General features: G+C 57.7%; 1 protein-coding gene across 6 annotated transcripts in view; it reads right to left on the minus strand.

Annotated features, from left to right (window-relative positions):
• The window catches only part of Smarca4 (SWI/SNF related BAF chromatin remodeling complex subunit ATPase 4), a 73,265-nt gene that overhangs the window by 10,756 nt on the left and 46,684 nt on the right, over nt 1-15,825 (minus strand). For all 6 annotated transcript variants that reach the window (XM_070002237.1, XM_070002240.1, XM_070002239.1 and 3 more), the window contains exons 17-25: nt 15,494-15,560; nt 13,711-13,821; nt 12,824-13,066; nt 11,914-12,027; nt 11,562-11,669; nt 8,550-8,636; nt 7,932-7,978; nt 4,753-4,919; nt 3,419-3,582 (exon numbers count right to left, since the gene is read on the minus strand). In XM_070002237.1, the coding sequence (XP_069858338.1) occupies nt 3,419-3,582; nt 4,753-4,919; nt 7,932-7,978; nt 8,550-8,636; nt 11,562-11,669; nt 11,914-12,027; nt 12,824-13,066; nt 13,711-13,821; nt 15,494-15,560 (1,108 nt within the window). The remainder of the gene's footprint in view (nt 1-3,418; nt 3,583-4,752; nt 4,920-7,931; nt 7,979-8,549; nt 8,637-11,561; nt 11,670-11,913; nt 12,028-12,823; nt 13,067-13,710; nt 13,822-15,493; nt 15,561-15,825) is intronic.

Below are 15,825 nucleotides of genomic sequence, written 5' to 3' on the forward strand. Positions count from 1 at the left end.
CTGGGCTGTGTGGTGCAGGCCTGGAAATGCCGTCTCTGAGCTTCCAATGGTACAACACCGGGACAGAAAGCGGGACACACAGCCTGGCCCCTGTGCCAATGTTTTGATCATTATTGCTGGAGCCGGGCAGGGAGACACCCTGAAGTCGTGTCTCTGGCCTAGGAGCCGTGCTGGCCAACGGGGCACCGTGGGTGCTCCACCAGATCCTTGCACTTAGAGGCGAGGACAGGGTGCCACTCAGCACACTTCGGCTCGAGGCCGGCCACAGGTGCCGCACGAGCTCTGCCCGCAGCACCCGCGCCCGCGCCTGCGTGAGAGCGGCCAGCAAAGGGACGTGCTCCCAGGGACCACAGACCGACGGCATGGATGGGGAGTTTACAGTGGCCTGTGGGCCTGTGCGCGAGGGGAAGGACACGGGTGAGCACCGTGGGTAGGAGCAGACCTGCTGGGCTTTTAGAAGCAACTAGAATGGAGGGGCACACCCCCGTGGGCCGGAGCCCTACGCCTCAGGGCTGACCCGGCCGAGGGTCCCGCACGGGCGCTGCCGGGGAGGCGGGGCTCTGGCGGCTGTGCTGGCTGGACAGCGCAGAGCGCCGGCGCTCGGGCTGCGGGAACCTGGCCTGCAGCGCCCCCGCCTGGGGGGGCGGGCAGCTGGGACAGGACCTGTGGGGACTCTGGAACGGTGGCCGGGGCGGGCTAATGCACATATGGGGTGGGAGCTGGAACTCGCCACCCCAGATCCAAGACAGCCCTGCGCAAGCACGGGGGCCACGAAAGGAGTTGCAGGCAAAGTGGACAATGCCATTTGCATCGAAAGGGGAAATGAAACACAAACACACCCACACTTTTTCAGTGCTAGTATCAGTCAGGGCTGCAACTCCAGGCCTCGTATTCTCTCTACTTACTTTGCTCTAACATTTCTTTTCTGTTGGTCCTGGGGCTTGAACTCAGGTCCGGGGTGCTCTCCCTGAGCCTCTGTGTGTTCAAGGCTAGTGCTTTACCACTTGAGCCAAGCACTGCTTCTGGGTTTTTCTGAGTGGTTTACTGAAGATAAGTCTTACGGACTTTCCTGCCTGGGCTCGCTTCAAACCATGATCCTCAGATCTCAGCCTCCTGAGTAGCTGGGATTACCGGTGTCAGCCACCAGAGCCTGGCTTGATCCACCACTTGAAGCAGCCTCCACAGCCCGATCTTGCTGCTTAACTGTAGACAGTCTTTAGGACTTTTCTGCCCAGCTAGGCTTCAAGCTGCAATCCTCCGGATCTCAGCTGTGGGAGTAACTGGGACGGCAGGCATGAGGGCCTGGTGGCTGACTCAAGGAAATGCTTGTTCTGTTGGCAATGGAACCCTTATAGGGTGCCAGGGAAGAACAGGAGGATGTCGGAACGGCACCGAGTTCACCGCAGGGCTTGTGATACACAGGGCAATGGTGGGTGTGCTCACAGAGCATGTCTTAGAGGGCTGTACCCCAAAGCCAGTGACAGAATCGGAGGTGTCTCCCAGACTCTTGTGTTTGTGTGCGTGCATGCGTGCGTGCGTGTGCGCACAGTCCCCTGGAAGTTGGGATTCCAGGCGTGAGCCATTGGCACCTGGCTAGGAAAATTGTATTTTTGGTCAGTCATGAGGCTTGAACCCAGGGTCTGGGCGCTGTCCCGGAGCTTTTTTGCTCAAATCTAGTGCTCTCTGATTTTGAGCCACAGCTCTACTTCTGGTTTCCTGCTGGTTAATTGGAAATAAAGAGTGTCATGGCCTTTCCTGCCTGAGCTGGCTTTGAATCACGATCCTCAGATCTCAGCCTCCTGAGTACGATTACAGGCATTAGCCACCTGGCACCAGGCTTAATGTTACTTTTTGTTTTTGTTGGGGGTCACAGGGCTCGAACGGGGGACCTGGGCACAGTACCCGAGCTCTTTGGCTCAAGGCTAGCTCTCTACTACTCTGAGGCACAGTCCCACTTGCACAATGTCTTTATTTTTACTGATTTCTTTTGCAGTGCTGAAGAGGAACCAAGGGCCCAAGTGTGCCAGGAAGTGTCCAACTATTCAGTTACACCCACCCACGTGCCAAGGAACTTTCTTTGGTATGTATGTTCCAGGCTGAGAGCTGGAACCTGGGTGTTGTCTCTGAGCTTTGTTTTCCCCCAGAAATTCTAGTGGTCTACCACAACGCCACTTCTAGCTTTTTTGTTGGCTAATGGGAAATTAATTATCCCATGGTTACTCCTATCCCTAGGCTGGCTGTGTTCCTCAGATCTTAGGCTTCTGAGGAGCTAGGATTACAGGAGTGAGCCACTAGCACTGAGCTCATTATTTATTTGAACAATTTTGTGAGCCTGTCCTAGGGCTTGAACTCGGATGGCTGGACACTGTCCATGGACACTGGACACCAGCCCGTGGCCGGCACTCTACAACTTGAGCCACTGCTATTTCCAGTTTTTTGGGTAGTTAGAGATCAGAGTCTCCCGTACTTTTCTTGGTTGGGATTTGAAACAATCCTAAACACTCAATCTGAACAGATAAGATTAAGTGTGAGCTACTGCCACACAGCTCGAGGAATTAGTTTTTGTTTTTGTTTTTTTTTTTTGATACCAATTGGTTGTGGGGCCTGAACTCAGGGCCTGGCACTGTCCCTGAGCTTTTTGGCTACTGTTCTACCACTTGATCAGAGCTCCAGTCCAGCTTTTTGGTGGTTAACTAGAGATATGAGGGACTTTCTTGTCTAGGTTGGCTTTGCCCAGTGATCCTCAGACCTCAGCTTCCCGACTAGCTAGGATGAGCAGCGTGAGCCACCAGTGCCTGACCAAGGAATATTTTTTTGCCAGTCCTGGAGTTTGAACTCAGGTCTGTGCACTGTCCCTGAGCTTCTTTGGCTCAAGGCTAGCTCTCTACCACTTGAGCCACAGCTTATGTGGGCCAGGGAATCGAACCCAGGGCTTCATGGATGGCAGGCAAGTGCTCTACTACTAAGCCACAGTCCCAGCCCTCAAGGAATTTTATTTTTGTGGTTGTGGGACTTGAACTCTGGGCTTGGGCGCTGTCCTTACGCTCTTCACCATAAAGTGAGCACTCTACCACTTGAGCCACACAGCACCACTTCCAGTTTTCTGGGGGTTTATTGGACGTAAGAGTCTCATGGACCCTGCCCCGGCTCTTTGAACCGTGATCCTCAGTTCTCAGCCTCCTGAGTAGCTAGGATGACAGGCGTGAGCCACTGGCGCCTGGCTCAAGGAATTTTTTAAACAAGAATACAGACTACAGTGGATCGGGCGCGCGGCTGTCGCACTTGGAGCCGCACAGGAGAGATCCCCTGTCTGCTCCTGTCAGCCTAGAGAGAGAGCACCAGGCGGCAGTGGACACCTAGTGGGTGGCGTCTCCCAGCTTCCTGGTGCCCCTTGGCCCCAGAGCAGCAGTGACGTTACCTGGTGGGGGTTCCAGTCACTGTCGAAAATGATCACGGTATCAGCCGACTGCAGGTTGAGGCCCAGCCCGCCGGCGCGGGTGCTGAGCAGGAAGATGAAGTACTCGGAGCCGGGCTCGTTGAAGGTTTTCAGCAGCATGCCCCGGTCCTCGGCTTTCGTGGTGCCTGTGCACGGGGACCAGGGGTTAGCGGGTGAGCTGCAGAGCGACTGTGTCCCCATGTCACTCGCGCCACTCCCACCTGGTGAGCGACACCAGGCCCCAGGCCCACAGGCTGCTGGGAGAGCAGGAGGCGGGCGCGGGCCGATGATGGGCGTGCCCTGCCTGCAGTGGCGAGGCCTGCTGAGTGCCCCCCGCCGCCCCGGGCCTGGCAGGCCCCAGCCTGGACAGGATCTACACCGAGAGTAACCACGTTCTAGAGAAGGCACAGTGGCCATCTGCACCGCCGCTCAGTGCGGTGGATTAGGATTCTCACTGACCACGCTGGCCTGTGGGAAGAACCCCGTGTAGGGCCGGGCACTGCCCCTGCCCCTGCCCCTGCCCACACAGCACACTGCTGCCTGACGGTGCGGGAGCTGGACTCTTCCTCAGTGTACCCTTCTTACTTGGGGATCACAATCAGCGTGCCCTGGAGCCCCAGCCTGCCATGTGTGAGGCCTTGTGCAGGACCACCGGTCCTGTGTCCACGCAGACAGAAGCCCTGGCCCGCACCGGTCCACCTGACGGGCTAGGCCCGGGCCTGGAGGCCATGTTGGAGGTGCCGCACCGTGGGCGGGCCTGCAGATGCCAGCAGGAGTCGTGGCAAGCGAAGACTTGAATCCCTGAACATTCGGTCACACACTTGGGAGAAAGGGACGCGGGCCGGGCAGGGCAGCAAAAGGCTGAGGTGCTCTGCGCAAGACGCTACAGGGGGCCCGAAGAAGGTGGGGAGAACCCCAAGGGCCGGGTCCCCAGCTCGGCCAAGGCTCCTCCTCAGTGAAGCCCGCGAGTGCTCTCTGAGCCCTTTCCTGACCAGCGGGGACAGTTCAGTCCCTCGTCCTGATGCTCGCGGGCACCCCTGGCCGCCTGCAGCGGGGCCCAGGCCGCCTGCCCTGCTGTCTTTACTGGTGCCGCCACACCCACTCCAGGACGCGCGCGTGGCGCAGGGGTGCAGAGCTGCGGCCGGGGCGGGGCGGGGCGCAGGCACTGGGGATCACAGCCCGCAAGATGCAAGGGGTGGAAGGCAAGATGGAGGACAGGGCACTGAGCAGGAGGAAAGCCCTGGCACCTGCCTGAACCCCATCCCCACGCGCGCTCCTGGGGGCGGGCAGCCGCAGCCAGCCTCTCCAGAACTCACCGTCCAGCCTGAGGTATTTGAAGCCGCGGTAAGCGAAGTAGTCTTCCATGATGGTCATGAGCGAGGTCATTTGGCAGAAGAGCAGCACTTTGTGGTTGGTGGCCCGGAGTTTGGGAAGAATTCGGTCGAGCAGTTCGAATTTGCCCGAGGCTCGGTACAGGTCCAGGCTGGGGCAGGTGGGGAGAAGACAGTGGCAGTCACCCCACAGTCACCCCGCAGCCGCCGCAGCCCAAGTGGACATCACCAGGAGTGGCATGCGTCACCCAACCCGCTCACGTGATGGCGACAGGAAGTGGGGCCGGGAACACCCCTGTCTACCACAGCATGTACGATTTAGTTTTCTTTTCTTTTTGCCAGTCCTGGGGTTTGAACTCAGAGCCCGGGCGCTGTCCCTGAGCTGCTTTTGCTCGAGGCGAGCACTCTACCACTTGAGCCACAGCTCCACTTCTGGCCTTTTCTGTGTTTGTGGTACTGAGGAACCCAGGGCCTGCTAGGCCAGCACTCTACCACGGAGCCACACTCCCAGCCCAGCACACAATTTCTTTTCTTTTCTTTTTTTTTTTTGTTGGTCGTGGGGCCTGAACTCTGGGCCTGGGCGCTGTCCCTCAGCTCTTCAGCTCGAGGTGAGTGCTCTACCACTTGAGCCACAGCGCCACTTCCGGTTTTCTGAGTGGTTTATTGGAGATAAAGAGTATCACGGACTTTCCTGCCCGGGCTGGCTTTGAACTGTGATCCTCAGATCTCAGCCTCCTGAGTAGCAAGGATTACAGGCATGAGCCACTGGTGCCTGGCTCCAGCATACCATTTCTATGTGTGGAAATTGAGGTCAGGGACAGCACAGAGCAGCAGGTGTGTGGCATGCACTACTCAAAGTTTTTCGGTGTTTTTTTTTTTTTTGCATTCAGGGCCTGGGCACTATCCCTGAGCTTTTTTCTTTTTGGTCAGTTGTGGGGCTTGAACTCTGGGCCTGGGCGCTGTTCCTCAGCTCTTCAGCTCAAGGTGAGCGCTCTACCACCTAAACCACAGCATTACTTCCGGTTTCCTGCCTGGGCTGGCCTTGAACCACCATCCTCAGATCTCAGCCTCCTGAGTAGCTAGGATGACAGGTGTGAGCCTCTAGCACCTGGCTTCCCTGAGCTTTTGTGCTCACTGTTCTACCAGACTGAGCAACCGCTCCACTTCCAGATTTTTTTCATGGGGGGGGGGGGGTGTAGTCAATTAGACATCAGAGTCTCACAGACCTCCTTCCCAGGCTGGCTTTGAAGCATGATCCTGAGGAAGTGGAATGACAGGTGTGAGGCAGCAGCACCTAGCCCTCAGGTGATGAACGACACACACGTACCCAGAGGACTCTGCAAGGCAGGGCAGTGGCACCTGAAGGTGGAGCAGGAGGGTTTTGGGTTGGACCAGCCTGAGTGGTCAGACTGCCCAATCACAAGGCAAGAGGGCGTGGGCGCACACCTGGAAACCTAAGCCCTGGGAGTAGGACATGAAGGGGGGTGGGAGAAGGCAGCTCAGGATTCAAGTTCCCAAGACTCCGTGTCAGCCAGGGGCTGCACATGGCGGAGACTGGGGAAGCAGAAGCAGGAGGAGGGCAGCCGGTGTCAGAAGCGAGGACAGGGCTGGACTGGCTCCGTGGCGGAGCTCGCATGCCTCGCATGCATGGAACCCTGGGTTTGATTCCTCAGTACCACACACACAGAAAAGGCCAGAAGCAGTGCTGCGGCTCAAGTGGTAGAGTGTTAGCCTTGAAAATAAAAGCAGCTCAGGGACAAGGCCCAGGCCCTGAGTTCAAGCCCCAGGACTGGCCAAAAAAAAAAAAAAAAATGTGAGATGACCTTGGAAAATAAGCAACATACAAAGGGCGGAGGCCTGGCTCAGGGGAAAGGCACTGTGTAGCAGGGGAGGCCCTGCGCTCAACACCCAGCAACAAGCCCCGCCCTGTGCCCTTTCACTGTGTGCCTCTATTACTGGCAGTAACTGAGCACGCTGCTATCAGAACAGCGGCGTGAACTGTAGAGGTTTGAGGCAAGATTCACTGTGGTTGAGTACAGAGATGGAGTCCACAGCCAGCCCAAGGCTTATAGAAGTACAGCCTGGACAGGGGCAGGTGAGGTACGCCAACAACCTCAACATTCAGGAGGCTGAGGCAGAAGTATTAGAGTTTGAGGCCATCTCTCCAAAGCAAGTGCAACATGTGCTTTACCAATTATGTGTGATAGAATGCACTGGCAGTGACTAAAGAGAATCCCTCCCTCCCCTAGCGGGCGGGCGGTGTGGGTTACAGTTCACAGGGAAGCTGTCCAGAGCGAGTCCCTCTGCTGTCTAACAGCAAGCGGCTCTCACCAGCTTGTTCTTTGCTCTGTGTGTGTTTTTGTCAATTGTGGGGCTTGAACCTGGGCCTGGGCGCTGTCCCTCAGCTCTTCAGCTCAAGGTGAGCGCTTTAGCACTGAGCCACAGCGCCACCTCCAATTTTCTAAGTGGTTTATTGGAGATAAGAGTCTCACGGACTTTCCTTCAATGGGCTGGCTCTGAACTGTGATCCTCAGATCTCAGCCTCCTGAGTAGCTAGGATTGCAGGCGTGAAGTCACCGGCGCCTGGCTATTGTCTATGGGCTTTTGTGTGTGTGCTGGTACTGTGGCTTAAACTCAATGCCTAATTGCTGTCCCTCAGCTTTTTCATTCAACTGCCATTCTGGGCTGGGACTGTGGTCTAGTGGTAGAGCGCTTGCCTAGCATGCATGAAGCCCTGGGTTCAATTCCTCAGTACCACATACACAGAAAAAGCTGGAAGTAGAGCTGTGGCTCAAGTGGTAGAGCGCTAGCCTTGAGCAAAAGAGGCTCAGGGACAGTGCCCAGGCCCAGAGTTCAAGCCCCAGGACCAGCAACAAAACAAAGAACACTCATTCTACCAGTTGAGTCATATGTCCACATTTCCGACTTTTTGCAGGTCAACTGGAGGTAAGAGTCTCAGAGATTTCTGTGCCTGGGCTGGCTGTGAACAGTGATCCTCAGGTTTCAGCCTCCTGAGCAGTGAGGTGCTGGAGCCTGGCTTGTGGTCTGTATGCCCCTCAACATGGGGCCTTGGCTACCAGACAAACATTAGGAGCAACACACAGCCAAGTGCCAGAGACAGCAGAGTCCTCACGTGGGCCGGCCCTGCGCGGGGAGCTCCTTACCCTTGGACGATGCCGCCAGTGAACCCCAAGTGCTCAGAAAAGGACTCCTGCAAGGGAACAAGAAGGGGATTGAGCGCTGGCAGGACAGAGTCATGGGGTGTCATGGTCCCGAGGCCACACACCCATGGCGGACAGAGGTGACGAACGCCAACAGCTGCCTCTCCTGGGAGGATGGGACACAGCGCACGGCGCACCGAGACACCAATACGCACCGAGACACCAACACGCACCGAGACACCAACACGCGAGGCGCGGGACACGGCGTGTGAGGCCGCCCCAAACGAGGTCTACTCCCCCAGGCTGGGCTCAAAGGGGCTGCAGCCCCGGGATTGTCTGCCAGGAATCACATGTGCTTTCAGACGCAAGTGTGCGGACACCCAGAAGAGCGCGCGCAGGATGCAAGATGGAGGCTGTGTGCCAGACATCCTCCCCCCCCTCCCCCCCAGGACTGGAACATGCCCGCAAGGAGTCGCCAATGCTCAGGAAACTTGGGGACACAAGGCTTCTGGGGCCACTGGCCAGGCCCGGCTCGCTCAGCAGGGAGCACGCGGGGGTCCCCTCCCAGCCCCACCCCAGGGCCGTGGGGAAGCTGCGCGCAGGCGCGGGCCCCGGGCCCACCTCGATGTGCTGGAACATGTAGGGGTGGTTGCAGATCTTGCGCAGCTGCATGATGGTGTTCATCAGCGTCTTCGTGCCGCCTTTGCCCTGCGGAGGACACAAGCGTCACAATGGGGTCTGGCCTGGGGGGGGGGGGGGGCACCAAGAGTGGACGAATTAGGAGCAGCAGGGGCCTGCCCAGGTGAGTCGTGGCGGCGCACAAAGCCCACGCTGGCTACTGGGAAAGCCAGGTGAGACGGGCTCCACGCAGCGCCTCTGGCTGTGTGTACGGGGAGGGCGTGGGGAAGGCACCGGCCAGCCGGGCGCCAGGACTCACGCCTGTCATCCTAGCGACTCGGGGCTGAGATCTGAGGGTCGTGGTTTGAAGCCAGCCTGAGCAGGAAAGGACTGGAAGATTCTATCTCCAAACTAATAGGCAAAAAACAGGAGTGGAACTGCGGCCCTAGCGAAAGAGAACCATCTGAACTAGTGCCTTACCAGGGGCTGAGGTTAAAACAAGGGGGGCAGCAGAGGGTGCAGGCTATCGGGATATGCTCTGTTGTTGTTGGTTGTGGGGCTTGAACTCTGGGTCTGGGCACTGTTCCTCAAGGCTACACTTGAGCCACACCACCACTTCTGCTTTTCTGGCGGTTCATTGGAGATAAGAGTCTCACAGACTTTCCTGCCCGAGCTGGCTTTGAACCACGATCCTCAGACCTCAGCCTCCTGAGTAGCTAGGATGACAGGCGTGAGCCACTGGCGCCTGGTTTCAGGATACTTTGTTTTGGTTGGGTATGGGCTTTGAACTCAGGGCCGAGGCGCTGTTTCTGAACATCTTTGTGCTCAAGGCTAGTGTGTTCTACCACTTGAGCCACAGCACCACTTCCAGTTTTTCAATGGTTAACTGGAGCTAACAGTCTCACAGGGTCTTTTCTGCCTGGGCTGGCTTCGAACTGTAATCCTAAGATCTCAGCCTTCTGAGTACCTGGAATTACAGGTGCCTGGATCAGGATACCACTTATGCACAAATGGAAATACCACAGTGAAGCTTTCTTACACAACTGACGTATGCTAATAATACAGAAAACGGGTGGCTCACGCCTATAATCCTAGCTACTCAGGAGGCTGAGACATGAAGGACTGAAGACTGAAGCCAGCCCAGGCAGGAAAGACTGTGAGATTCCATCTCCAAACTAATCAGAAAAAGCTGATTGAAGTGTGGCCCAAGCAGTAGAGAGCCATCTGAACAAACACCTCCCAAGGTCCTGAGTTTGTACTCTAGTACCAGCAAAAGAGAAACTTTTATTTTTTTGGTCAGTCATGAGGCTTGAACTCTGGGCCTGGGCGCTGTCCCTCAGCTCTTCAGCTCAAGGTTAGCGCTCTACCACTTGAGCCGCAGCGCCAATTCTGGTTTACTAGTGCTTAATTGAAGATAAGGGTCTCACGGACTTTCCTGCACAGGCTAGCTTTGAACTGAGATCCTCAGATATGAGCCTCCTGAGCAGCTAGCAGCTAAGATGACAGACATGAGCCACCGGCGCCCAGCTAAAAAAAAAAATATATATTATTTTTAAGAAGCAGATCCTAAGCCAGATGTGGTGGCTACGTACTCAGGAGGCTAAAATCTAAGGATCGCTGTTCAAAGCCAGCCCTGGCAGAAATTTTTCCCCATGAGATTCTTTATTTGGTTGGTCGTGGGGCCTGAACTCTGGGCCTGGGCGCTGTCCCTCAGCTCTTCAGCTCAAGGCTAGCACCCTACCAATTGAGCCACAGCGCCACTTGCGGCTTTTTTTTGCTTATGTGGTGCTGAGGAATAGAACCCAGGACTCATGCATGCGAGGCAAGCGCTCTATCACTGAGCCACCTTCCCACCTCCCCTATGAGGTTCTTATCTCCAAGTAACCACTCAAAAACCAGAGGTAGCGCTGTGGCTCAAGTGCTAGAGCACTAGCCTTGAGCACAAAGAGGATCAGGGAAGGGACAGAGCCCAGGCCCTGAGTTCAAGCCCCACAACCGACCAAAAAAACAAAAACAAAACCCCAAATCAGCTGGGCGCTGGTGGCTCACACCTCATCCTAGCTACTCAGGAGGCTGAGATCTGAGGATCGCAGTTCAAAGCCAGCCTTTGCAGGAAAGTCTGTGAGACCCAGTAGGAAACCGGAAGTGGCGCTGTGGCTCAAGTGGTAGAGCGCTCGCCTTGAGCTGAAGAGCTGAGGGACAGCGCCCAGACCCAGAGTTCAAGCTCCATGATTGTCAAAAACAAACAAACACACACAAACAAGTTCACAAATTCAATGGACACTTAAGAAAGTGAACTGTATAACTCTTGAGTAAAAGCTGGGAGGGAGTTCTGGGAGTAAGGAAACATGCCACTGACTCATGTCATTCCTCCACACAACACCTCTACAGTAATTTTTTTTTTCTCGGTCATGAGGTTTGAACTCTGGGCCTGGGCGCTGTCCCTCAGCTCTTCAGCTCAAGGCGAGCGCTCTACCACTCAAGCCACAGCACCACTTCCGCCTTTTTCTGCTTATGTGGTGCTTGCTGAGGAATCAAACTAGGGCCTCCTACACACAAGGCAAGCACTCTACCACTGAGCCACCTTCCCAGCCCCTATGATAATTCATTAAAAAGACAAGAACAAAAACAAAAGGACAAGGCCACAGTAGCCGGGCACCAGGGGCTCATGCCTGTAATCCTCTGTAGTCAGGAGGCTGAGGATGAGGATTGTGGCTTGAAGCCAATCTGGGCAGGAAAGTCTAGGAGACTGTAAAGCAGGGCCACAGTTCAGGGCGTCCCCGTGCTGCTGAGGACGGCGGGGACCTCAGAGCACTCCCAGGAGGTGGCCGTAGTGACTGCACACTGCCACCGGGAGTCGGCGCCCCTTAGGCCAAGGACACAGAAGCAGCTCAGTGTCCCCAAAACCAATCTGGGGCCACATCTGTGTATTCCAAGGCCCGGGGGGCACCCACTCCATGCCACCCCAACCGCCCTCCCAGGACACGGAACAGGGAGCGGGATTCCAACACCAACCTTCTTGTCCTTCTCGGAGCCGTCGGTGAGCAGCACGCCCTTGGCCTGCATGTGGCGGTACAGCACGCGCTGCAGGGCAGACATGTCGCACTTGATGACGTACTCCACCTGCAGGGCGAGGGGTGCTCAGGACCGGGCCGGGCTTGCTCCCACGGACCCGAGCCCTGCTGTTCAGAGCAGTGCTCTGACTAGGCGCAGGAGGGTGAGCCGGGGCAGAAAACACATCACTGCCCGGGAAATTGCAGGGCAAGCCTGGCCCGTATGGCCCCGGGCGGCCAGGCCTCTGCCCTGCTCCGCTCCAGCAAGCGGCCCTCCATGCACGTGGCCGGAGCTCCTCCGGACCCAAACCCACCTTTTCGGGCAACTGAGCCTCGACTTCCTTCTTGAGGCGCCGCAGCAGGAAGGGGCGCAGCACCTTGTGGAGGCGGCGGATGATGAGGATGGTCTCCTCCTCGTTCAGGTCCACCTGCAGCAACCACAAGCCACGCGCAGCGTCACCTTCCTTCCAGGGAGCGGCGGGGCGCAGGAAGCAAGCGGGCTGGGCACACTTGCCGCACTGCGTGGCACAGAGGGCGGGGGAAGGACCCCACGCCTTCCGTGGAATACCTGGGTGTCCGTCCACCTCCCCCAGGGAACCACGGCAGCCAGACGTACAGACTACTGGCCAAATGTGTGCTAACACGGCCTGAAGCCAGGCTAGACAGGCTGCCGGTCAGGGCTGTGACGGAAGTCTGCTGGAGAGCCCCAAAAGAGGCAACCCAACACTGGGATGCCCCACTACCTGTCTCGCCCACGTGGGACTGTGAGCCAAGAACCAGCTGAGAGCTACCGGGTTTGTCTTGGTCAGTCCCGGGCCTGGGCGCTGTCCCTGAGCTTTTCTACTTAAGGCTACTGCCGCTCTGCCACTTGAGCTTCTACTTAAGAGACTTTCCTGCCCAGGCTGGCTTTGAACCCTGATCCTCGGAGGTCAGCCGCCAGTGCCTGGTACAAACTTCCCCTTTGTGGCTGCTTGGTCCTGGCTGGTAGGGTGGGGGCGCCTCAGAAGGGGATCCCCCATCCTGAGGTGGTGGGGGGTCTCCGCTTCTCTCTGGTAGAATGGCTGCCGGGGAGACGGCAGTGATGGCTGTGTCTGCCACGGGGCTCTGTGGATCCTGAACCCGCCCAGGGCCTCATGGCCCACGTGTCACATCGGGACACCACTGCGACCCAAGGACACGAGACCCCAACTGCCAGGGGGACCCTGGGACAGCCGCCGCGCCCACCTTCTCCCCGGTCATGGCGAAGGGCGCGTTGAACCACTGCTCGAAGGTGCTACAGCTCTTGAAGATGGTGGGCAGCAGGAAGTTGAGCAGCGCCCACAGCTCGGGCAGCTTGTTCTGCAGCGGGGTGCCCGTGAGCAGCAGGCGGCGCGGGGCCACGTAGTGCGTGTTGAGGACCTGCGTGAGCTTGCAGTGGTGGTTCTTCATGCGGTGGCCCTCGTCCACGATCATGTACTTCCAGCGGATCTGCAGGCGCGTGGAGACGCGGACGGCGGCGTTACAAGGACCCTCGCTGTGCCGCCGGCCACACGGCCTCTCCCTTGCCCCGCCGTGGGCAGCAGCATGCGCAGGGCGCTCGGGCACAGGCGGGGGAAGCACTCTGCTTCCAAGCCTGGCCTCCACAACGCTGCTGCCTGCCTCCATTTACATCATGTCAGCCACCACCACCAGCGAGGCAGGGCTCACAGCGCCGAGCGCCAGGGCTGCGCACAGCATCAGGAGAGAGCTACATTACAGGCCATGAGGAGGCCCCAGCTCTGCAGCCTCAGTTTCCCCACCATCACCACCCCATTACACTGGCAGGCGATGGTCATAGTCCGCCATGACATGCTGGGTCCTAATGCTCTGCACATGCGCAGCACGGCTGCGCGGATGCCTCCCCACCCAGATGGGAACACGAGCGCACGCTGGTGGGGAGCACAGGCTGCAAGGCCGTCATGGGTGTCATGGGGGGGAAGGGCGGAGGGCCCGGCAAGTCACAGCGAGGGGCCGGGTATATCTGTCTGTACAGAGGATAGCGTGGGGCCTGCGTGGGGCCTCGCACAGACAGACACACAGACGCAGGCCGAGGCGGGTGGGCCCGGCCAGGCCGGTGTGTGGTGGGGCGCTACCTTGGCGAGGATGTGCTTGTCTTTGATGATGTACTCGTAGGTGGTCAGCAGCACGTTGAACTTCCCGCTGCGGAGCTGGGGGACGAAAGCCCGCCTTGCTGCCGGGGAGCCCTGGGAGGACAGGAAGCAGGTGACTTCAGAATCGAGGCTGGACAGTGGGGGGCACTGCCGATGGTGACAATGGCCACACTTCCAGTGACTCTTTCCGGGTTCCCTCTTTAGACGCCCACCAGAATCCCAGTGCCAGTGCGGTGGGGGACAGCGCGGCTGAAAGCACCCCAGCCACGCCGGGCCAGCCTCCTTCCCTGTCGGAACCCCACTCCAGCATCGGTGAGGGTCAGGGTGAGGGAAGGGTCTGTGGCACCATCAGGTACCCGGCTCCCTGCTGCTGGCGCCTGCTCTACCACAGCCCCCCCCCCCGACAAATGGCCCCCATGGGGGCTGTGCCGCAGGAAGAAGCCCGGGCACCGAGCCGGCGACACACTGCCCATGCTCACACACACAGCCGAGTCTCAGAGCGCTCAGGGGACAAGGAGCAGTTCCCACTACCGAAGGAAATGCGGTGCAAGCCACCCGGCATGGAGGCCTGGGGCGAGGCTCAGGCGGGGAGCGCTTGCCTAACAGCTCAAAGTCCTGAGTCACACCCATCACCGGGAGAGCAATTTAAAATAATACATTAAGGGCTGGGAAGGTGGTTCAGTGGTAGAGCGCTTGCCTAGCATGCATGAGGCCCTGGGTTCCATTCTTCAGCGCCACAGAACAAGAAAAGGCCAGAAGTGGTGCTGTGGCTCAAGGGGTAGAGTGCTAGACTTGAGCAAAAGTAGCTTAGGCCCTGAGTTCAAGCCCAGGACTAGCAAAAATATAAATAAAGAAACTTCAAAACAACCACTTTCTACAACTGAAACCTATAGCTTTTCTCTCTCTTTTTATTGTCAGTTGTAGGGCTTGAACTCTGGGCCTGGGCACTGTCCCTCAGCTCTTCAGCTCAAGGCTAGAGTAGCGCTCTACCACTTGAGCCACAGTGCCACTTCTGGTTTCTGGTGATTCACTGGAGAGTCTCACGGACTTTCCTGCCCAGACTGACTTTGCACCGCGATCCTCAGATCTCAGCCTCCTGAGTAGCTGGGATGACAGGTCTGAGCCAGCGGCTCCTGGCTCTCTCTCTCTCTCTCTTTGTGCATGTCTTGAGGCTTGAACTCAGGGCCTAAAAGCACTACTGTCCTTGAGCTGCTTTGCTCAAGGCTGACACTCTGCCACCTGAGCCACAGGTCTACTTATGGCTTCTTGCTGGTTCACTGGAGATACAAGTCTCACAGACTTTCTCACCTGGGCTGGCCTCAAACTGTGATCCTCACATCTCAGGCTCCCAAGTAAGGAGGATTACAGGTGTGGGCCAACTGAAGCCCAACTCAGATCTTCATTTTTTTTTTTGGTTGGTCCTGGGGCTTGACTCTACTCCTGGATGCTGTCCCTGAGCGTCTGTGTTCAAAGCTACGGCTCTACCATTTGAGCCACAGTTCCACTTCCAGTTTTCTGGTGGTTCCATGGAGACCCGGGCTTTCCTGCCCACGCTGGCTTTGAGCCATGCTCCTCAGATCTCTGCCTCCTGAGCAGCTGGGATTAGTGGCAGGAGCTACCGGCAGCAAAAAGGAGTACTCGTGCTTCAACCAGACGAGGTGTGTGCACACCACGAGCCCGTGTGTGGCCGCTGTCTCCCTCTGCTCCTGCTCTCTTCCCCCACCATCCCGTGTCGCCCACCAGGCCGCCCTGCACCATGACCTACCTTGTAGGACACCTTCACCACGGAGGGGGCCCACTTGTCAAATTCATACGCCCAGTTTGACAGCGTCCTAATGAGACAAGAGAGGCACAGTAAATTTCCCTTTGCGTAGTGACGCCGCACAGTGGACGCGGCCATTCATGTCCAGCAGCAGAGCAGAGCTGAGGGCCAGGAGCGGCAGGTGACAAGACTTTGGTGGGGTCGGCAGGAGACGCTCCCGTGGCTGTGTGCAGGCCTGCTTGCCATAGTGGTAGGACTGGGTCATGGGCACTGGGAATGGCTGGGGACCAAAACGCTCCTGTGCTCCCCTCAAAATGAAGGTGGCAGCCGGGCGC

This window comes from Dipodomys merriami, unplaced genomic scaffold (genome assembly GCF_024711535.1).
Source record: "Dipodomys merriami isolate MVZ:Mamm:240054 unplaced genomic scaffold, mDipMer1.0.p SCAF_6, whole genome shotgun sequence".
Taxonomy (NCBI): domain Eukaryota; kingdom Metazoa; phylum Chordata; class Mammalia; order Rodentia; family Heteromyidae; genus Dipodomys; species Dipodomys merriami.